The sequence below is a fragment of the Antedon mediterranea genome, chromosome 2 (assembly GCF_964355755.1).
Source record: "Antedon mediterranea chromosome 2, ecAntMedi1.1, whole genome shotgun sequence".
Taxonomy (NCBI): domain Eukaryota; kingdom Metazoa; phylum Echinodermata; class Crinoidea; order Comatulida; family Antedonidae; genus Antedon; species Antedon mediterranea.
This window is the reverse complement of record NC_092671.1, coordinates 1,196,525-1,219,356: the sequence shown is the minus strand read 5'-3', so window position 1 is coordinate 1,219,356 and position 22,832 is coordinate 1,196,525. Positions and strand designations below refer to the sequence as shown.

Genomic DNA, 22,832 nt, shown 5'->3' with positions numbered 1-22,832 from the left:
TATTAATTTGATGGCGATGGTTGGTGAGAGATAAGGATTAAGATTATAGTGATTTATGATGTCATATGGGATGTTGATGATGTCATGTGGGATGTTGATGATGTCATGTGGAATGCTGATGATGTCATGTGGAATGATGATAATGCCATATGGAATGCTGATGATGCCATATGGAATGATGATGTCATGATGAGATGTTGATGTCATGTGGGATGTTGATGATGTCATATGGGATGTTAATGATGTCATACAGTATGTGATGTTAATGATGTCATATGGGATGTTGATGATGTCATACGATGAGGAGGATTTTTTTAATCTTTTTTTTTTCTGTAGGTGCCTCTTCTTTACTTGGTCAGTATGTTATATGTCAACTTTCGGTTACTATGGGAACCAGTAATGGAACTTATCAGGTTCGTAATTTATCTTGAATTTAACCTAAAATGAAATTGTAATGTATAAAAGTGAATACGTTTTCACAATAGAATGATCACTGTAAATATAGGGCTTTAGTTCATAGTTATTTATACATCTATTTAAAATACTTATATTTAACTGGTTACTATATTGTAGTTTAAATACACCTTTTTTTCTTTTGATGTTAATAGAAGCCATGCCTGTGGAATGGATAAAAAATCATTCTGGAAAATATATGGTGACCATTTGAGGATAGTAGCTGGGATATGTGAACAACTTGGAAGCAACGATACAACAGGTTCTCAGACACCCAACTCGCAACTATCAGAAGATGAAGATGATGACAACGTAACCAGCCTGAGTCTGCTCTTTAGCAGTGTGTACAATGATCAGGTATTAGATGAAGACAGACCAGACTATGTGAACTTTCGTCAACAGGCGTGGAAAGCCATGCATTTATTTGCAGACCGTGCTGAACTGCGGTCTCGGGAGTTAACTCCATTGTTTCTAAAGTTTATAGAGTAAGTGGCTTGGTGTGGTGGTGGTGGTGAGTACTCTGGTGGGAAAATTGAATATTGCAATAAAATACATTAATACTGGGTGCTTAAAAAGCCTGTACACATTTTAAAAGACCAATAAATATGTTATTAGTACGCAATACATAATATGTCACAACCAGGACACGTGTAAAGAGCCGTTTACACACGTTAATAACTCGGTACACATGTTAATAGCCTAGAACATTTGTAAAGAGCCTTTTACATATGTTTATAGCTTAGTACGCATGTTTATAGCCTAGAACATGTGTAAAGAGCCTTTTACATAATGTTAATAGCTCAGTACACATGTTTATAGCCTAGAACATGTGTAAAGAACCTTTTACATATGTTTATAGCCTAGAACATGTGTAAAGAGCCTTTTACATAATGTTAATAGCTCAGTACACATGTTTATAGCCTAGAACATGTGTAAAGAGGCTTTTACACATGTTTATAGCCTAGAACATGTGTAAAGAGCCTTTTACACATGTTTATAGCCTGTGTAAAAGTCTTTTTAAACATATTAATAGCATGATAAACATGTTAATATATACTTTTTCTTCATTTTAGAAAAGAATATTACCCATCAGACGTGCTCAATGCGCCAACGCAAGATATTCAGAGGAGAAATGAGAGAACGAAAGATTCAGCAAACCAGGAGAAAGATGTAGATGAAACAGAAGATGAGGAAGAGACATCAAGTGATTCTAATAAAAGTCAAACAAAGCAAAAACATTCAGTTACGCAGTAAGTCACATGATAATAATAATATAGCCTGATTTACAAAAATTATTTATTTTAAATTTTATATTGCATGTCTTGCCACTGTGTAGCTCATTTGTTTACATTTCTTTTCCCCAGGACACTGTTAGCTCATCTTGAGCTGTTTGCTAAGTTCAGAGGACCAAAAAGTCTGTACCAAGAACAAGAATTGAGAAAACTATACACAAATGTAAGTAGAAGTGACATAGAATAGCAAATCTTGCTTTCTGCTCATGCCCTCAGTTGCCCAGTTTCAATGTGTGTAAGATCTTCATTATTATCCTTACAGTATTCTCCCTATAAGCTCTTGTCTACACTATCAATCTTTATGTCATGTGCCGATATGGACATAATGATGTCATATCACTACCATATTTAAGCATATCACTACCATATTTAAGCATATCACTACCATATTTAAGCATATCACTACCATATTTAAGCATATCACTACCATATTTAAGCATATCACTACCATATTTAAGCATATCACTACCATATTTAAGCATATCACTACCATATTTGGGCATATCACTACTGTACCAAATAGTGTAGACAGGGCTTTACAGTATTCTCCCTTAAGTTATTAAAACATTTTCTTTTTTCCCCATGGACATCTCCATCTGTTTTATGTGATTTAATCAATCACCTTTAATTTGATAAATGTTGCAGCTTCTTTCACACAAGTATGGCAAGGTACAGAAGACCGCTCTTGACTGTCTCTTTGCTTATAAGCACAAGTACTTAACACCATACCAGGATCATTTCAAACTTCTCATGGATGATAAAACATTCCGTGAAGAAATCGCATTATTCAACATCGATCCTGAACATGGCATTGTTGATAAGAGTCACAGGGCTGGTTTGATCCCAATATTGATGAGGTACTAAGAGTTTCTTGTCAGTTTTTTCTATCATTATGTGTACATAAACTGGTGCAATGATGAGTATGTATGAAAACATGAATATAACATGTATGATAACATGATAAATATGTATAACCTGATGAATTTTACATTTTTGTTATTTATTATTTAATCCATTTATGTATATGTATCGAATTGCGAACAACTGACATTTCTTTGTTTTTACAAAGACAAAGTTTCTTATATCTTGTATATATGACAACATGATGAATATCCATTACAGAACAATCAACTATTATTTAATGAATAATAAACTTGACTCCTTGTAGGATATTGTATGGCAAGATGTTGGGTAAGGCTGGAGCTGGAACGCAAGGTCGTGCAGGGTCAGCACAAAGAAGGTCTGTTATTTTACGATTCTTAGCTGGCTCTGAAGAGGAGGAACTGCGAGTATTTATTGACCTTGTTACTGAACCATGTCTGCATTTAATCAAAGGTAACTGATGTCATCTTGTTTAGTATGTATCTGTTGATATCTAAACATAATGGCTTTTAAAATGAATACACGGCTTTACTTATGTAATCTTGTAATTGTTTAACAGATTCTTGTACAGAAATGCTGAATGATGTCAAACAGTCACTTGATTTAAGTGCAGTTGTACCCCTCAAGAAACTACACAGGTATAGATTGGTTTATGGTATATGGGTATACTTGTACATGGTTATACTTGTACATGGGTATACTTGTACATGGGTATACTTGTATATGGGTATACTGGTACATGGGTATACTTGTACATGGGTATACTTGTACATGGGTATACTTGTACATGGGTATACTTGTACATGTGTATACTTGTACATGGGTATACTTGTATATGGGTATACTTGTACATGTGTATACTTGTACATGGGTATACTTGTACATGTGTATACTTGTACATGGGTATACTGGTACATGGGTATACTTGTACATGGGTATACTTGTACATGGGTATACTTGTACATGGGTATACTTGTACATGGGTATACTTGTACATGGGTATACTTGTACATGGGTATACTTGTACATGGGTATACTTGTACATGGGTATACTTGTACATGTGTATACTTGTACATGGGTATACTTGTACATGGGTATACTTGTACATGGGTATACTTGTACATGGGTATACTTGTACATTGGTATACTTGTACATGGGTATACTTGTACATGGGTATACTTGTACATGGGTATACTTGTACATGGGTATACTTGTACATGGGTATACTTGTACATGGGTATACTTGTACATGGGTATACTTGTACATGGGTATACTTGTACATGGGTATACTTGTACATGGGTATACTTGTACATGGGTATACTTGTACATGGTTATACTTGTACATGGGTATACTGGTACATGGGCATACTTGTACATGGGCATACTTGTACATGGGCATACTGGTACATGGGCATACTGGTACATGGTTATACTTGTACATGGGTATACTGGTACATGGGTATACTTGTACATGGGTATACTTGTACATGGGTATACTTGTACATGGGTATACTTGTACGTGGGTATACTTGTACGTGGTTATACTTGTACATGGGTATACTTGTATATGGGTATACTTGTACATGGGTATACTTGTACATGGTTATACTTGTACATGGGTATACTGGTACATGGGTATACTTGTACATGGGTATACTTGTACATGGGTATACTTGTACATGGTTATACTTGTACATGGTTATACTTGTATATGGGTATACTTGTACGTGGGTATACTTGTATATGGGTATACTTGTACATGGGTATACTTGTACATGGGTATACTTGTACATGGGTATACTTGTACATGGGTATACTGGTACATGGGTATACTTGTACATGGTTATACTTGTACATGGGTATACTTGTATATGGGTATACTTGTACATGGGTATACTTGTACATGGTTATACTTGTACATGGGTATACTGGTACATGGGTATACTTGTACATGGGTATACTGGTACATGGGTATACTTGTACGTGGGTATACTGGTACATGGGTATACTTGTACATGGGTATACTTGTACATGGGTATACTTGTACATGGGTATACTTGTACATGGGTATACTTGTACATGGGTATACTTGTACATGGGTATACTTGTATATGGGTATACTTGTACATGGTTATACAGTCAACTCTCCCAATACCGGACACCCTTGGGCGGGCATATATTTTCCGGTTTTTCGAAAGTCCGGTTTCCTGAAAACGTATTTTTAAAGTCATCACGTTGTCACTGAAAATGCTTTGAATCACCGGTCCGAATGCTGCCCGGTACGGTCTCCTAGCGTAGGGAAGGCCTAGGCTAGGCTATGATTGTGTCAATCTAGTTTTAATTAAATAAATACTGATATAGGCCTAGGCTAGGCCTACTTTATTAATATTAAGCTACAGTAATTCAATTTACCTTTTTTAAAAGTTACATTATTTACTGTACCAATAAAACATGTTACAATAGTAAATTATTGTTTCTCAATGTGTTTTTAACGGCAAAAAGGCCTACGTACGTACGTACGGTGAACATAATTTCGGTCTGTTTATTGTTTTTCGTGAGCTAGCTAGCAGCAGCAGCATGGGTGAAAGGGCTTTGATTGATGCGCATGTGCAGAGGTGTCATAATCAAATAAAAACGCCCACACCTAGACCACATGTTTTTTAAGCTCCTTTATTTTGACGTAATTTGATAGCAATGATGAAAATTGATTAGGTAAACGAGCCAAGCAATAATGACAATAATTAATTGGTAACATTTCAAAGTTTATTAACACTAGTTAAGTCAAGTTCATTCCGTCTACGTTTTGCCATAATGATTTCCAAATTTATAATGATGCACATTTTTAGTGAAACATTCCTTTTTAAAGTCCTATTGCAATTGTGAATTTAACAATAATTTAAACAAAACAAAGACACAAAGTGGAATGTAAATTGAACTTTATTAAAAAACAATTCATATGCTAAAAAACAGGGAGTTGTTAACAACTCCCTGCTAAAAACAATAGACATTAAGACAATGACATAGCGCTTCGATGTGAAAAAGCCCACCGCAGTTCGATACGCAACAAAGCAATTGCCGCCTCGTGGGTTAACAATGAACTGACCTGTCAATCACAGTGTAGTGCTCCATGGCAACATTATTTGATCGTACCGCGAAACGTCGCGCACTTCATGCATGGTGAGGGTATGGTTAAAAGCTTTTGTACATTGTGAATGTATTGAATCCGAGTCAGCGACGACGATGTTACGTTGTTTTCGTAAATACAGTATATGGATATCGTAAATATTTGGAGTTTTTTAACTGTCAGTCCGGTTTTCAGACGCTAATTTTCGTGTTTTGTACTTCATAATTTGTCCGGATTCCGGAATTGGGTATTCCGGTTTTCATGATAAATTACAGTACATTTAGAATAGGGACAAATTGGGCCCTCCAAAAAAGTCCGGTTTTTCGTGAATTCCGGTTTTGGGAGAGTCCGGTATTGGGAGAGTTGACTGTACTTGTATATGGGTATACTTGTATATGGGTATACTGGTACATGGGTATACTTGTACATGGGTATACTGGTACATGGGTATACTTGTATATGGGTATACTGGTACATGGGTATACTTGTACATGGGTATACTTGTATATGGGTATACTGGTACATGGGTATACTTGTACATGGGTATACTTGTACGTGGGTATACTTGTACGTGGGTATACTTGTACGTGGGTATACTTGTACGTGGGTATACTTGTACGTGGGTATACTTGTACATGTGTATACTTGTACATGGGTATACTTGTACATGGGTATACTTGTACGTGGGTATACTTGTACGTGGGTATACTTGTACGTGGGTATACTTGTACATGTGTATACTTGTACGTGTGTATACTTGTACGTGGGTATACTTGTACGTGGGTATACTTGTACGTGGGTATACTTGTACGTGGGTATACTTGTACGTGGGTATACTTGTACGTGGGTATACTTGTACGTGGGTATACTTGTACGTGGGTATACTTGTACGTGGGTATACTTGTACGTGGGTATACTTGTACATGGGTATACTTGTACATGGGTATACTTGTACATGGGTATACTTGTACATGGGTATACTTGTACATGGGTATACTTGTACATGGGTATACTGGTACATGGGTATACTTGTACATGGGTATACTTGTTATATGTCTGCACATATTTCAATTTCCAAAAGATGAGTTAAGGCCAATTTACACAGACAGTAACGGTAAGCTGAAACCGTGTAGCTTGTCCCGCTCGACCGCCCACATTTAGTGTAAATGGTCAGAAGAAATAAAATAGATTCTATATTATTTTTATTTTCCGCCTACCTTTACCGCTCATCTTTAGTTGTTTATTGTGTGATTTGTACATGGGTATACTTGTTACTGTATGCATTTCAAAAAGATAAGTCTACTCCACTTAATTAAAATACAAGCAACCTAGTATTAATAATATTATTGTCTGCTACGTTTCAGCATGATTGATACCATTGCAGTGATATTCAGCAAGTTGGGTCACATGGTCACAGCTTTCCTTCCCATGATCCTTCGGTTAATCATAAGTCTAATAGCCACATTCACTAAGCTGCTTGATATGAGACATCAGGTTTGTACAAGTATTTGATTGTAAAACATTATTAGAGAAGAAACATTGTGAGCCATCCAAGTTTGCAATTAGCCTCAACTTCCTTTTTCAGCTGACCTGTGATAGAATCATAAAAAGTGCCTACACATTTATATTCATCAGTTTATATACATTCTAGATAATAAAAACATTATGTGACCTAGATTGTAGAAAGACAAACATTATGTGACCTAGATTGTAGAGAGACAAACATTATGTGACCTAGATTGTAGAAAGACAAAGAAAAAATTGTTTACAAACTGTTTACAATTGGCTTATTTGATAAAGTTATATTTAGATTGTGAGATAAAAAATCATTAGGAAAAATCTTTATTAGATAAAGCATTAAAGTGCAATTCGCAATCATGTTTGTGTGTTTGTTCTCTACATTTAGATTCTACCATACCATGTGAACCAACTGAAGACGTTACGCCCTCTTGCAATCCAACGTCTCGTTGAATTTTTCACGATCTTTGACAACTACGCCTTTTCTTTGGAAGAGGTTAATTGTATCTTTGAGGCGGCGGTATGGCCTCAAATTTCTCGTTTACCTAACGAGAGCATCACAAGTCCAACAACCTTACTCAAGATGATCTTCATATGGAGTAAAAACCCAAGGTATTTATGTATTTTATTGTATTTGATTATTACTGTATATGACCATAAGTATAATCCCATGTTCAAGTATAATCCCACCCCCTAATTCAGACAAAATAGTTTGGTAAATTAGTTGTTAATGCAATTCAATTATAATCCCACCCCTAATTCAGACAAAATACTACTGGTAAATTAGTTATTAATACAATTCAAGTATAATCCCACCCCCTAATTCAGACAAAATACTTTGGTAAATTAGTTATTAATACAATTCAAGTATAATCCCACCCCCTAATTCAGACAAAATACTTTGGTAAATTACTTGTTAATGCAATTCAATTATAATCCCACCCCTAATTCAGACAAAATACTTTGGTAAATTACTTGTTAATGCAATTCAATTATAATCCAACCCCTAATTCAGACAAAATACTTTGGTAAATTACTTGTTAATGCAATTCAATTATAATCCCACCCCTAATTCAGACAAAATACTTTGGTAAATTACTTGTTAATGCAATTCAATTATAATCCCACCCCTAATTCAGACAAAATACTTTGGTAAATTACTTGTTAATGCAATTCAATTATAATCCCACCCCTAATTCAGACAAAATACTTTGGTAAATTAGTTGTTAATGCAATTCAATTATAATCCCACCCCTAATTCAGACAAAATACTACTGGTAAATTAGCTATTAATACAATTCAAGTATAATCCCACCCCTAATTCAGACAAAATACTACTGGTAAATTAGTTATTAATACAATTCAAGTATAATCCCACCCCCTAATTCAGAAAAAATACTTTGGTAAATTACTTAATGCAATTCAATTATAATCTTTCCCCCTAATTTTGGCTAAATTTCTTACCTCTGGGACTATACTTGGTCATTTAGTTACATGGCAATAGCATCCTCCAATTACATGAGTACTGTTTTCTCAAAGTACATCTTGTGGTCCCGATGCAACATTACAGCATTTAACAGCACAGGGACAGGTTTACCTGTTGACTTGTTCCTGAAATCAAATGCTACAATTCCAATTCTTGTTTATAACTTTCATGTTTGATTGAATAGCATTATTATTTGGTAACATCAAAGTGACGATTAAATATTTTGTTTTTGTCATTGTATTTCATTTATTTTATCCATCAGGTTCTTCCTATTGTTAGCTAAACATCACCCAGATGATAAAGAACTTACGATTCTTCCATATGTAATGGCTTTACTGAAGTCCAAACTGACCACTAAACCAGTACTGGACATGGTTATGGACATTGTGGAAAACCTACTAGTATGTGAAAACTTTGAACCAAATGATGTTACAAAGGAGATTGACGTGCAAGATAGTTTAGATGTCTCACTTATTGAAGAGGAAACGTTTAATGGTTTGTTCTCTTGATTTGTTAAAACAGAGAATGTTGATAATATTAATATTGTACACATTTTTTTGTATAGAATCTTGATTTTGGAATTTTACTTTAAATAGAGCCACCAACATACGGCACTAAGTTGATCTTTCCTCATGTCAACTCTATCTTGACTTATCTAAAAGCGACAGTAACAACTAAATACGAGAAGAAGAACCTGCCAATGAGAGAGCTTAACATCCTTTCCAGGTATGATATTCCACATACAGCAATGTCGTAGAATCTGTAATCTTATTTTGAAGAAAAAACATTTTTTAAATAACATTTATTTGTATTTTGATAGGATTAGCCTGTTTGTGTCGGATGAGGAACAGTGCATTGTTCTTGTGTCTTTATTACTGCCTTACTTAAAAATGACTACCAGCCGAAACCAGGTAAATAGAAATAACATTTCCACACACCAAGCAAACTTAGTTGACCAGTGTTGACCAGTTGACCAACTTCAGAGATTTATAGAAATTTGTTAGGCCTTCCTCACAAACTAGTTTGCTGATGTGTGTGCACTCAGCCAATCAAATCAGTCGTCGTTGTCATGTGAGTAAACAAATGATAATATCGCAAACGTCACCAAACAAAGGTTTTTATTTTATTTATTCGGTATAATAAAAATACATCCAATTACAACAGTCGAGGACTGAAATGATTTGCATTACAAATATATAAAAATAGGATAAAATAGCTATAAAAAAAAGGTAATGTATTTTGCATAATTCCATTTTTTTTGTTTTCAGAATGTTGAACTTGATATTCTGCGGACCATTAGAAATGTTATCAAAAAAACATCAGATCCATCTTCTTTTCTCGGGTAAGAAATATTTGTTTGTATTTAATAAAATTTAATAAATCCAATCCAAAACTTCTGATATGAAGCATTGATCTTTTATCATTTGTCTTGCCTACAGACCAGTATCCAAACTGCTATACACTCTAACGTACCCTCAGTCGCGTGTCATCCTCGTAGAAGTGTTCGCTTCGATGGCCGAGAAAGACGAGACGTTAAAGGCAACAGCTGAGATGATGTCTGAGTTGAATGCATGGGATAAACGACACATTGAAGAACCCGATTTTATAACTCGTTTCAAATGTTTTAAACGAGTTTGTGAGTTAATTGCTGACTGGAAGAACATGGATATGAAAGTGTTGACACCTTTGATTAACAATTGTTTCTTCTTTATTTCTAAGGTAATTTCATTTCATTTATCAATGCAGATAAACATAACAAAACCTGTGACGGTGACGGGATTAAACAAAAGCAAAGTTTCTCTGAAAAAAAATATTCTTGAAAACTAACATTACTAGTTAATTTCATACAGTAGATTAAATCAAAGAAATGTAGACATGGTTGTACACGTCAGCATCAACACTTTATTTGTGTAGCAGTGAACCCACATTGGTGTATCCAGAGAAAGTAGAAATAAAAGCATTGGCAATTCTTAGGAATATTTATAGTACTACTACTTTCAATCAAAGGTCATTATCAGGTCATAAGTCATTTAGTATGTTTGTCTTGTGACAGAAATAGGAAAGATTTGATGCATCTAGAATCTAGACCTAGAAAACATCAAATCTGTGTCAAGGAATAGAGTGAGGAAGCACCCAATTTCCCTGCATGGCCCAATGAACTAAATGACCTAGCTTTATCCTAGAATAGAAAACTCTCTGATGTTTAATTTGTATGTTTATTTAGGTGGATGAGATGTCACTGCGAGATAATGCCACCAACTGCCTACAAGCTATTATCCACAAGCTGCAGTCTGGCGATTTTGGAGATGAACTGTTCAATTCAATTATCATACACAAATTTATGCCAGCAATAAAAGAGGGAATTAAGCTGAAAAATGAGGTAAGATCATTACAAAAAGCACTCTTGGAACATTTTATGTGCTTACACATCATCAGCTAGAATCTGTACCTACCATGATCAAATTTATTGCTAGCATATAGTAGCATAAACAGCAACAACTCATTTAGAGATACAGTCTAGAATGTAATACACAACTACAGAAACATATTATTAACAGACCAGTGGTAAATGTCCGTAAACGGATTGTAGCAAAAAGATAAACTTGGTTATTTCTTTAGGTGTCCAGAGGTGAGATAGTGACATTATTGCGAGACATTGTCAAGGCATTCCCACATCATCCAAGATTCTCTGACATGACTGTCCTACTTGATGAAGATATGGAGAAAGACTACTTTGAAAATATTAAGCATATTCAGGTACATCTTTTTGATTCTAATGTTTTATCAAATTATTGAGACTTTCTGCTAATTCTATTTATGTATTCAAAAGCTGTATATTCAAGAAAGACTTCTCAATGTGAAGCTAATATCTTTATTTGCAAACATTGATTTTGAACTTTTCCTTTTAGATCCATCGAAGAGGGCGGGCTTTACGACGTCTAACGAACCACTGCTCAAATGGTGAGCTAGGCCATAGCAACCTGTACCAGTATCTTCTGCCACTGACCTCAGCAATGGTCTTTGACCAGTCTCTGGCGAAAGATCAAAACTTTGTTGTTGAAGCTATCAATACTATCGGTGCTATAACTAGCCAGTTGCCATGGAAATTTTACAGTGTACTGTTGCGGCAATATTTGAAATTGTTGACGTTTAGTCTGGAGTGGCAGAAAGTGGCTGTAAAGTAAGTTTACCACCAAGTGTTAAAAAATGGTTGCCAACTTTTATTTTACCATCTACTAGAAATAATAAAAAAATATGAAAGTTGCTATTATTTCTATATTATTATTTGTATCACAGATCTTTTTAATTTATATGGAGTTTAGTAAGAATATGTAAAGTTGAAATGGGGTTTTTTTCCTAGGTTAGTGGTTGCCATTTTGGACGCCTTCCATTTTGACCTGTCTTTGTCCAGTGGAGTTGAATCTTACATGATGTTTAAGAAAGGAGTTGAGCTGGTTGATGAAAAAGATTGTAAGTATTTCAATTAAGCATCACCTCATTATGGTAACACATCACCTTTCCATAACACAACACTACTTTGAGTTGTCATTAATTGGTGTGTTATGCTCTTCCTGATTATTTTTATTAAAAATGTGTAAATTATTTTTGCTAATCTGTAACATTTCAGTTAAAAGAAATAAAAATGATGTCAAAGATGATTTAGAAAAAACAGAAGATTTGATTGAAGAGGATGAACAGGTAGTGGATGAAACCCAGCTGGAGGAGAAAGAGAGGAAAGTAGCCCTAGCAACCAGGATCCATCACACCATTATTAATAGTATTCTACCTCAGCTGTTTAAGTCTATTACTAAAAAGGTATTTGATTCAGATTATTTCATTTATTTAATGTGATGAACGAGGTCACAAAAAATATGTTAAAATCTGGATTTAAACAAATTTAAAAATAAATAATTTTTAAAATGTAATATAAAGTGTTTGTATTTTGAAAATATAATTCTTCACTTAAAACATTATTTTTGAAAATATTGTTTTATTTTTACTTTTTGCTCAGGCCCGTACTGATGATGAGCATCGATCTGTGAGGAAGAACACCGTAGATGATGATGAAGTGTTGAGGGTACCAATTGCTCTTGCTATGGTTAAATTATTGCAATCTCTGCCTATAGGAGCATTGCACCAGTATCTACCAAAGTATGTTCTTTTATTTTGTATTCATTCATTCGTTTTATTTCACAATGCATCACAGTTGATAAGTTATTACAGAATAATTCAAAAAGTAATTCAAATAAAAGATGCAAAGCCTGGAAAAGAATTTAGAATTTTCTGGAACTTGGACTTGCTGAGGAATTGTGGTATTGATAATGTACATAGTTGTATATCCAGACAAGATCCCAGAAACAGGATGGCTTTTAAAAGTAGTTTTTATAATGTAGTTTTTTAAATTCCGGTCATTTTGATACCGCATGTGTATGGATGTGTGTATAATAAAGACAAATCGTAAACACTATCGCTTAAAATAGTACTTATGCCTGATTGTTGTGAAAGTAGTTACATGTGCTTAACACATTTTTTATTTCCTTTATGTAGCGTACTCATCAAAGTTTGTCAAATGCTAAAGAGTCGGTCACGTGACATTCGTGAAGTGACCCGTGACACACTTGTTAAGATCTTGCAATCTCTTGGGGTCAATTATTTCAGTTTTATCCTCAAGGAACTCAAACAAGCCCTCACTAGAGGCTACCAGGTAGGCTGAATTGAATTATAATATGTTGGCTGATATTCTCTCTTCATAGCCATATCATTCATTAGCTTGCCACTTCTTTGTGACTGGCTGTTTTTATTTGATTATTATTTTTTTCTCCATTGAGATTCAGTATTATTTTTTCCTTTGGATTATGTATTTGCATATTTGTATATAAAGCCAATGATATTGTGAAGACACAATAATGAATATTATTATTATCTTTCCAGTTACACGTACTTGCCTACACTGTGAATTTGTTACTGAAGACGATAGTTGATAAACTTAAGCATGGAGACTTGGACTGCTGTATAAAACAACTTACTGAGGTAGGAATTAATGGACTGATTGATCATCCTTTATCTTTACTACATTGTTACCATTTACATTAAAAGTTTTAAAAACAATCGTGAATGATTAGAAGGAAAGATGATTACAATAGCATCCTCCAATTACAAGAGTACTGTTTTCTCAAAGTACATCTTGTGGTCCCGATGCAACATTACAGCATTTAACAGCACAGGGACAGGTTTACCTATTGACCTGTTCCTGAAATACAATGCTACAAGTATTTAAGATGAATGAATATCCAATGAACTATTTATTTAATTAGAATATATATTCCTGCTTGCATTTTTCCCATTTCAAAATAGATTCCCCTTATCCATACATAGATGATGATTTTGTTGTTTTCCTTTGTAGGTTTTTAATAGTGAACTTTTTGGTGAAGTTGCCGAAGAAAAGAACGTAGCAGGAATTGTTGTCAAACTCTTTGAAGCCAAATCAACAAAGAGTTACGACTCATATCAATTAGTGTCAAAGTTCATAAGTCAAAGGTCACTTGCACTTTTGATTCTGCCATTGAAAGAGGTAGGTGTGACTATAATTAGGAGGAGTGGACGGGCTGTTTCTGCTCAGACAGATACAGATTATATTTGAGACAAGCTACGCAGTTTTCTGCTTACCATTACCGCTTGTCTGTGTAAATTGATTGATTGAATTGATTGAAATATATATTTGGCATTTGTTGTGTTAATATCTACATGTCCTTGTAAATCTTTCTTTACTTGGTTCATATTGCTTTTACTTCTTGTTTCCCTTTTGTACTTGTTAATTCTTTTATGTTTTAATTTTGTATTTTTGTAGGTATTAGATAATTCTCATTCACATAAGATGATCAAGAAAGTACAGGAAGTGCTCCGTAGACTGGAAATTGGTCTGCTAGAGAATTCTGGGATAGATGATTCAGCCATGTTGATTTTCATTCATGGTCTTGCTACTGAGAGCTTACCACTTGTAACAGACAAGACAAAGTAACTTTAGTTTTACTTTTCTTTGCTATGTGTGTTCATTGTATGTCTCATAGCATCCTCCAATTACATGAGTACCGTTTTTTCAAAGTACATCTTGTGGTCCCGATGCAACATTACAGCATATTACAGCACAGGGACAGGTTTACCTATTGACTTGTTCCTGAAATCAAATGCTACAATTATTAAAAATGAATTATTTTTCCAAAAAATATATTTTGTAAACTGCATTAGTTTTGAAATCAATGATTTAAATGTAAATATTTGAAGAAAATTAACAACAAATATATATGTTAATTTTGTATAGAGCTAAAAAAAATGTTCAGCTACCACGCAACCCTCGTCTACAACCACAAAGTACGTACTTACTACCAGAGACCCCCAAGAGAACTCAGAAGATGCCACAGATGAGTGTGAAAACCAATGTTCACATCATTGTGGAGTTTGGTCTTCAGGTGTGTTTACAGCTCTTTTTATATATGGCAGTACCTCTCTCTTCTTATTATAGAACATTGTTCGGGTTCCTGATGAACAAATAATTTTTATAAAATAAATAATTAATGATCCAATCATATTACATCATTTCTCATTTGCCTATTTTTATTTTTCAGTTATTTTATTTGTCACTTAAAAGGTCAAAGTTCAATGCTGGTAACTCAGATCATCAACAGATGCTAGACCCATTTGTACAGCTACTCACCGAGTGCTTAACTTCAAAATACACTAAGGTACTATTTATAGAGTAATGTGACATTTTTTTTTAAATATTTTATTTTTATTTTAAACTGTTAAAATTCTTAAAAATTAAGTAAATCCAGGTATTTTATTGTGAAATAAAAAGAAATTTAATTCTGACTTTTTATAAAATACAATTGTAAAGGAAATGGTACAATAGTGTTGACATGACCTTGTTATGACATTTGACCTTGTTATTTCAGGTGACAACATGTGCTCTTAGATGTTTCTCTTATCTTTTAAAATTTCCTCTTCCATCATTGGAGGCAAACATAACTAAGATTACACAACAGTTGTTCACCCTGTTAAGGAACTATGCACGCACTGGGGCCGGAAAAGGGGATAACTTTGAATTGGTGGTGGCATGTTTTAAGGTAAATTTAAATCATCAAATTGGTTTTTTTAATAGTAGCCCTATTAAATTATTAAATATTAAATTGCCTAAAAGTTGTAGTAAGACTGCATTTGATTTCATAACATTTATTTTACCCCATTTGACTTATTTTAATCATTTAACTTTATTAAAAAACAATATTCAAGTTCAAGTTTACAGTATAAAACTTATTATTAGAATAATGATTTTGGGTTTTTAAATGGTAATCAAACTTATTACTAAAACTAATGAGCCAGCTGTTATTGGTAAACTGATATATGATTATTATTTATTTTAGGCTGTCACTGTTTTAGTCCGTGATGTCAAAGGTCATCAAATCACCGATGAGCAACTTCAGGTTCTACTAAGTTTTGCCGAGGAGGATATCCATGACCACACACGGCAAGCGACTGCCTTTTCTTTACTCAAGGTAAGTTCATATAAAGTGTTACAGTTATTATATAACGCTGGTTACAGTATTAATTTAGTGAAATTATGCAGTACATCATGGTTCAACAAATTAATGAACAAAGCAAAGATTAAACAGTGTTGTTAATGTTGCTATGTACATGTTTTTGTTGTAGGCCATATTAGGACGTCAGCTAATGGTACCTGAAATTCATGATGTAATGAAGAAGGTAGCAGAATTATCCATAAGGAGTGAGATGCACTCAGTAAGGCTGCAGTGTCGGCAAGTGAGTGACAAAATTATATATATATATTGTAATGTCTGTTTGGGTAGAGAGAACCCATGGCCTAACATGTAGAATTGAAGTTTTCCCGAGAGAAATGAGATATAAATGTAATTGAATTAAATATATAACCAATTCCAATAATCTACTTCGCAGGTTGTTCTCCATTTCTTACTTGACTACCCACTTGGTAGCAAGCTGAAGCAACATCTGGAGTTCTACGTAGGACAGTTGTCATTTGATGAAGAAAATGGACGAGTATCTGCTCTGGAAATGCTAGCAACCATGTTTTCATCTTTTCCACAGGTTAATTTACAATTTTTATTTACTTGTACAAATAAATTTGCATCTGATGACATTAATTGGATATGACATGTATAGTTTGTAAGCCATTTTAATCCTGTTAGCTTTGTCATTATTATCATTTACCATGGTGGATAGGAATTTATAAATAGTTAAATAAGCATTCTGTGAAGCAGAACTACGAAGCATGTGATATTTAAGACTTATCAAAATCAAAAGATGATTTCCTTGGCTAATAATACATTTTATCATTTCTAATTTTCTTTCAGAAAACTCTGGATAAACACTATGGTTTGTTCTTTATTCCCATGGCAACTAGATTAGTGAATGATGATTCTGCTAAATGTCGCAAACTGGTGGCATTGGCTCTCAAATCACTCCTGCAAAAGGTAAGCAAACTGGTGGCATAGCTCTCAAATCACTCCTGCAAAAGGTAAGCAAACTGGTGGCATAGCTCTCAAATCGCTCCTGCAAAAGGTTAGAATTTTGTAAAATATTTTGAAAAGATTACTAGTAAATTTAAAGTATATTTAACGTTATCAGCTTGATATTGGAAGACGGGACAGTCTGTTTGCCATGGTAACACAATGGTTAAATGACGAGAAGGTCATGCATCAGCGATTGGCAGCCCAGATCTGTGGCATCTTCATTGAAGCAGAAAGGTTAGACTTTGATAGACGAGCAAATGAAACACTGAAGCTGATTGGTGGAATCATATCGGAACAAAGATTTAAAAAGGTAAATTGATAACATTTTATAGTTTACAATAGGTGCACATAAAATAAAAATTTCTTTTTGAAAAATATTAGATAATAATGATTAATAAAACAGAAATTTGATGTTCTATATTGAGTTTTATAAAGGCTTTTTGATGGGCTTCTTGTTGCTCAGAAGTCATTTTATCTATAATAGAAATTTAAAACTACTATTATAACACAAAGTTACAGTAACATTTCTACGATCTATATAAAATATTCAGATCTTACTTTAAATGCAGAAGTTGATGAAAATATATTTTATATCATGACTTCATAATAATTGATTTTGATTTCATCATGACATAATTAATTTTTATTTCATCATGAAATAAGATTTGATTTTAGAATATATCATCCATCATAATTGATTTTAATCCATCAGTATCCATCATAATTGATTTTAATCCATCAGTATCCATCATAATTGATTTTAATCCATCAGTATCCATCATAATTGATTTTAATTCATCAGTATCCATCATAATTGATTTTAGGTGATGGAAGATGACATTGGCACTGCAGATGATGAAGAAGATCTAGACCACTTGTTGTACCATCTTCTCAGTACACTGGCTAAAATGTTGCACATGTGCAATATAGTCAATAGTGGCACCTACAAAGCAGCAATGAATCATTTATGGGGTTAGTTATCAGAACAACATTATCAACAATTGAATTTTGTTTTTCTAATTTTGTGCAAATATGTGTGCAATGTTTTCATTTTTGCCAACCATCACATAATTATTAGGCAGCTTTCGGAGTGGGATGCGGGAAAAGGTTGACGTGAAAGGCGATGGCTTCCGCGACAGTCATACAGTATAAACAGTAACTTTGTTTCTTGTAATATTCACAGGTTCAGTTGAAGTTCATCTTCTCCATCCACATGCATGGGTACGTCTGGTAACATCGCAACTTTTTGGCATCCTCTTTGCTGCTTGGCAACCGCAGGAAGTGGTTGACGTGGCAACATCACCTGAATCAGAAGTCCTCAATCAAACCGTGACAAAATCGCAAAAGAAAACGATTCAAAGATCACAAAAACAAGAAGAAATCATGGAAAATGAAAAATTAAAGTGTTATATTGTTACAGATTTTGAAGCAAGATTTCGAGAACTTGCATACAGGTTTTGCACACAATTGAAATCAAATCTACTGGACAAAGATTTATCAGAACAGGTAGGCTACACTCATGTTGCATTTGTAGTTTTCTTTTCGGGAGTTCTTTGAGACGCACCCTTTGTGCTTTTAGATTTTGCATATAGTATCTTGTTTAATTAACATTAATTTTTTTTCAGGTGATAAAAAACTTGGTATTTATAGCAAGAGTAATCATTATCTATACAAAAGATGAGTTGGATCAACTGGCAATGACATCACACAATGCCAAGTACACTAAAATTGATGATGTCACCACTAAAAAGGGTGACATCACAGCTAACTCAAAAAATGGCAGCACAGAGATGAGAAAGCTTGAGGTGTTATGGCTGATGAATAAAATGTGTCAAATTGGGCGGACAGAGCTCGCGCAAACACCTAAAAAGACATTGAAGCGTACCTGTATGGTGAAGTGGTTGGGAGCTGTGAGCATGTACCTTGGCAAGGAACATGTTGCAGTATTCTTACAACGCATCTTGAAACCATTAATGCGAGAAATCTCTGACAAAATGTCTCATTCAGGTAAGTAGAATATTTGCAATGATTAATAGGAAGCTTTCGATTCGCGACATCTAGATGACCTAGTGACATGCTAGGTCAGGTCAATTGATGTGTCATAGGGGAGAGAAGAAGCACATAACAATTCCCTGCATTCACATTATAACACGATTTGATTGTCGCTTGTCTATAAACAACAGCTCCTTAATGTTCTGTGATCCTGCCACTGAATATATCAATAGATAAATACAAATATAAAAATGTTTACATTTAAAATGTTTTTGTTTTATTTTCTAGATTCAGAATTACGGATTCTTTGTCAAGAGGTGATGGACTTGTTAAAGAGTATGGTAGATACTGAAGTGTTCACTAAGGCATATGCAGCAGTCCAGAAAGAATTGAACACTATCAGGGAAGGAAGAAAAAAGAAGAGAGTTATGCAGGTAATTTTGCTGTCAATTATTTTGAACATTTATATGCAATATGCACCTGATTCCTGGTACTGTATCAATATGCACCTGATTCCTGGTACTGTATCAATATGCACCTGATTCCTGGTACTGTATCAATATGCACCTGATTCCTGGTACTGTATCAATATGCACCTGATTCCTGGTACTGTATCAATATGCACCTGATTCCTGGTACTGTATCAATATGCACCTGATTCCTGGTACTGTATCAATATGCACCTGATTCCTGGTACTGTATCAATATGCACCTGATTCCTGGTACTGTATCAATATGCACCTGATTCCTGGTACTGTATCAATATGCACCTGATTCCTGGTACTGTATCAATATGCACCTGATTCCTGGTACTGTATCAATATGCACCTGATTCCTGGTACTGTATCAATATGCACCTGATTCCTGGTACTGTATCAATATGCACCTGATTCCTGGTACTGTATCAATATGCACCTGATTCCTGGTACTGTATCAATATGCACCTGATTCCTGGTACTGTATCAATATGCACCTGATTCCTGGTACTGTATCAATATGCACCTGATTCCTGGTACTGTATCAATATGCACCTGATTCCTGGTACTGTATCAATATGCACCTGATTCCTGGTACTGTATCAATATGCACCTGATTCCTGGTACTGTATCAATATGCACCTGATTCCTGGTACTGTATCAATATGCACCTGATTCCTGGTACTGTATCAATATGCACCTGATTCCTGGTACTGTATCAATATGCACCTGATTCCTGGTACTGTATCAATATGCACCTGATTCCTGGTACTGTATCAATATGCACCTGATTCCTGGTACTGTATCAATATGCACCTGATTCCTGGTACTGTATCAATATGCACCTGATTCCTGGTACTGTATCAATATGCACCTGATTCCTGGTACTGTATCAATATGCACCTGATTCCTGGTACTGTATCTAGATTTCTCCAGTACCATAAGACTCTTTGGTAATACAACATCACATGTGTTTCACATGTACTTCCTAGTATCATATATAATAACCTAACCTTACAACATCACATGTGTTTCACATGTACTTCCTAGTATCATATATAATAACCTAACCTTACAGCATCACATGTGTTTCACATGTACTTCCTAGTATCATATATAATAACCTAACCTTACAACATCACATGTGTTTCACATGTACTTCCTAGTATCATATATAATAACCTAACCTTACAACATCACATGTGTTTCACATGTACTTCCTAGTATCATATATAATAACCTAACCTTACAACATCACATGTGTTTCACATGTACTTCCTAGTATCATATATAATAACCTAACCTTACAACATCACATGTGTTTCACATGTACTTCCTAGTATCATATATAATAACCTAACCTTACAGCATCACATGTGTTTCACATGTACTTCCTAGTATCATATATAATAACCTAACCTTACAGCATCACATGTGTTTCACATGTACTTCCTAGTATCATATATAATAACCTAACCTTACATGATACAAGATCTTCCTTTTACATTTCCTAGGTTACCTTGTTTATTTAACTGGAATATTATATTTTCAATGAAATTAATCAGTAATAAATATTGTTGCAAGTTTAGAAAAGGCTAAATCAGCAGAATAAACAGAATTGAGGAAAGAGTGAAAAATCCACTTATTCATTAATATTGCCGTGCTATAATGCCGATTTTCCACTATGCGAATTTGTTTGCACAAATCGAAAGCGCTAGCTTGTATGCATGCGTATTCATGTTTGCATCGTCCAAATCCTTTTCTACGAATGTGTATTAGCTGACGCCTTCGATTCGGTTGAACAAATTTGCCTAGTGGAAATTCGTCTTTATAACGTACATCTTGCACATTACTTCTAGCCGTCAATCTTATCTCATATTTATCAATTTGTCTATTTTCCCACAGGCTGTGGCAGACCCTGAAGCAGCCGCCAAACGAAAAATAAAGAAACAAATTTCCAAGAAAGAATCGAAGAAAAGAAAGCTTGCTTTACTTCGTCCAACGTATCAACCAAAAAAAAAGAAGCTTAAGAACACAAACCAATTTTAATGTTGTACTTAATTTTAAAATTATCTTTTAAATTCAATACTACTATGGCTCTATGCGATGGTAGTAACACAATTATATACACATATATGCCAATATTGTTGCATAATAAATTAATGTTAAAAAATAATCGGTACTTTGGTCTGCTCATGTTACCTCAATAGATATTGAATATGGCCATTTTTAAAAAAAATCCCTCTACTATAGTACAGGAAAATTTTTGAAAATGAACAAATTTCAACCTTTTTATTTGTTGTCATAACTAGTTAATATGACTCTATAAGATGATGATAAGCCCCTTTCTCACAGAGCAGTGTGCCAGGAATATTGCGGGAATATACCATTACCATGCCGGTATGGTTTTCTGTGAGAACGGGTCGTCTTGGCATCATACCGGCATCATGCCGGCATCGACATGACCTGCTTTAGACCTAGTAATATTCTAGGGATATTCCCCGCAATGCCAGACAGGCATTATGTGAGAACGTAACGCCGTTATATTCCGGGGTTATATTTAATTCCCCGTCAAAGCTTTGACACCTTGCACGGTCAAGTGTATCACTTTGGCGCCGATTCAATTCAATTAACAATAATAATGTCGAACTGGAGGGATAATGAGATAAGAGAGCTGCTTAAAATAAGGGGACAAGAAGAAATTTGTAGCATACATAGACATAGGCCATTATAGCTCTTTGTTTCTTGGTGCCTGACCCTTCGTCGCCTTGCCTTGTAAATTGTAGGCCTACAGCCTTCTAAGGTGTTTTACAGATTGCTGATGACGGCTAATTAATTGCTGTACCTGTATAATATATGCATAATATACTGTACATAGCCTGTATTGCATAAATATGATATAAAGGAAGATAATAATCTGTGACTTATAATTCGCCGCCATATATCGATAGACAAAAATGATAACAATAAAGGATGCCCTCAATAATTATTTTGTCAGAGACTTTTTATTGGCCGAATATGCCAGACTCCTTTCTCACAGAAAGCCGGTATATTCCGGTTAT

General features: G+C 34.5%; 1 protein-coding gene across 1 annotated transcript in view; it reads left to right on the top strand.

Annotated features, from left to right (window-relative positions):
• Window positions 1-22,832, top strand: part of LOC140040006 (small subunit processome component 20 homolog) — a 40,495-nt gene extending 17,663 nt beyond the window's left edge. The window contains exons 19-55 of the mRNA XM_072085622.1: window positions 337-413; window positions 609-938; window positions 1,527-1,703; window positions 1,818-1,908; window positions 2,391-2,602; window positions 2,914-3,080; window positions 3,187-3,265; window positions 7,120-7,249; window positions 7,662-7,885; window positions 9,022-9,254; window positions 9,356-9,485; window positions 9,580-9,670; window positions 10,028-10,101; window positions 10,199-10,478; window positions 10,984-11,139; window positions 11,379-11,516; window positions 11,669-11,940; window positions 12,121-12,230; window positions 12,388-12,575; window positions 12,772-12,911; window positions 13,308-13,464; window positions 13,692-13,790; window positions 14,164-14,331; window positions 14,608-14,774; window positions 15,079-15,226; window positions 15,383-15,499; window positions 15,710-15,880; window positions 16,178-16,309; window positions 16,464-16,574; window positions 16,728-16,877; window positions 17,144-17,263; window positions 17,418-17,612; window positions 18,127-18,274; window positions 18,486-18,808; window positions 18,928-19,309; window positions 19,583-19,728; window positions 21,676-22,832. Of these exons, the coding sequence (XP_071941723.1) occupies window positions 337-413; window positions 609-938; window positions 1,527-1,703; window positions 1,818-1,908; window positions 2,391-2,602; window positions 2,914-3,080; window positions 3,187-3,265; window positions 7,120-7,249; window positions 7,662-7,885; window positions 9,022-9,254; window positions 9,356-9,485; window positions 9,580-9,670; window positions 10,028-10,101; window positions 10,199-10,478; window positions 10,984-11,139; window positions 11,379-11,516; window positions 11,669-11,940; window positions 12,121-12,230; window positions 12,388-12,575; window positions 12,772-12,911; window positions 13,308-13,464; window positions 13,692-13,790; window positions 14,164-14,331; window positions 14,608-14,774; window positions 15,079-15,226; window positions 15,383-15,499; window positions 15,710-15,880; window positions 16,178-16,309; window positions 16,464-16,574; window positions 16,728-16,877; window positions 17,144-17,263; window positions 17,418-17,612; window positions 18,127-18,274; window positions 18,486-18,808; window positions 18,928-19,309; window positions 19,583-19,728; window positions 21,676-21,819 (6,177 nt within the window). The 3' untranslated portion in view covers window positions 21,820-22,832. The remainder of the gene's footprint in view (window positions 1-336; window positions 414-608; window positions 939-1,526; window positions 1,704-1,817; window positions 1,909-2,390; window positions 2,603-2,913; window positions 3,081-3,186; window positions 3,266-7,119; window positions 7,250-7,661; window positions 7,886-9,021; window positions 9,255-9,355; window positions 9,486-9,579; window positions 9,671-10,027; window positions 10,102-10,198; window positions 10,479-10,983; window positions 11,140-11,378; window positions 11,517-11,668; window positions 11,941-12,120; window positions 12,231-12,387; window positions 12,576-12,771; window positions 12,912-13,307; window positions 13,465-13,691; window positions 13,791-14,163; window positions 14,332-14,607; window positions 14,775-15,078; window positions 15,227-15,382; window positions 15,500-15,709; window positions 15,881-16,177; window positions 16,310-16,463; window positions 16,575-16,727; window positions 16,878-17,143; window positions 17,264-17,417; window positions 17,613-18,126; window positions 18,275-18,485; window positions 18,809-18,927; window positions 19,310-19,582; window positions 19,729-21,675) is intronic.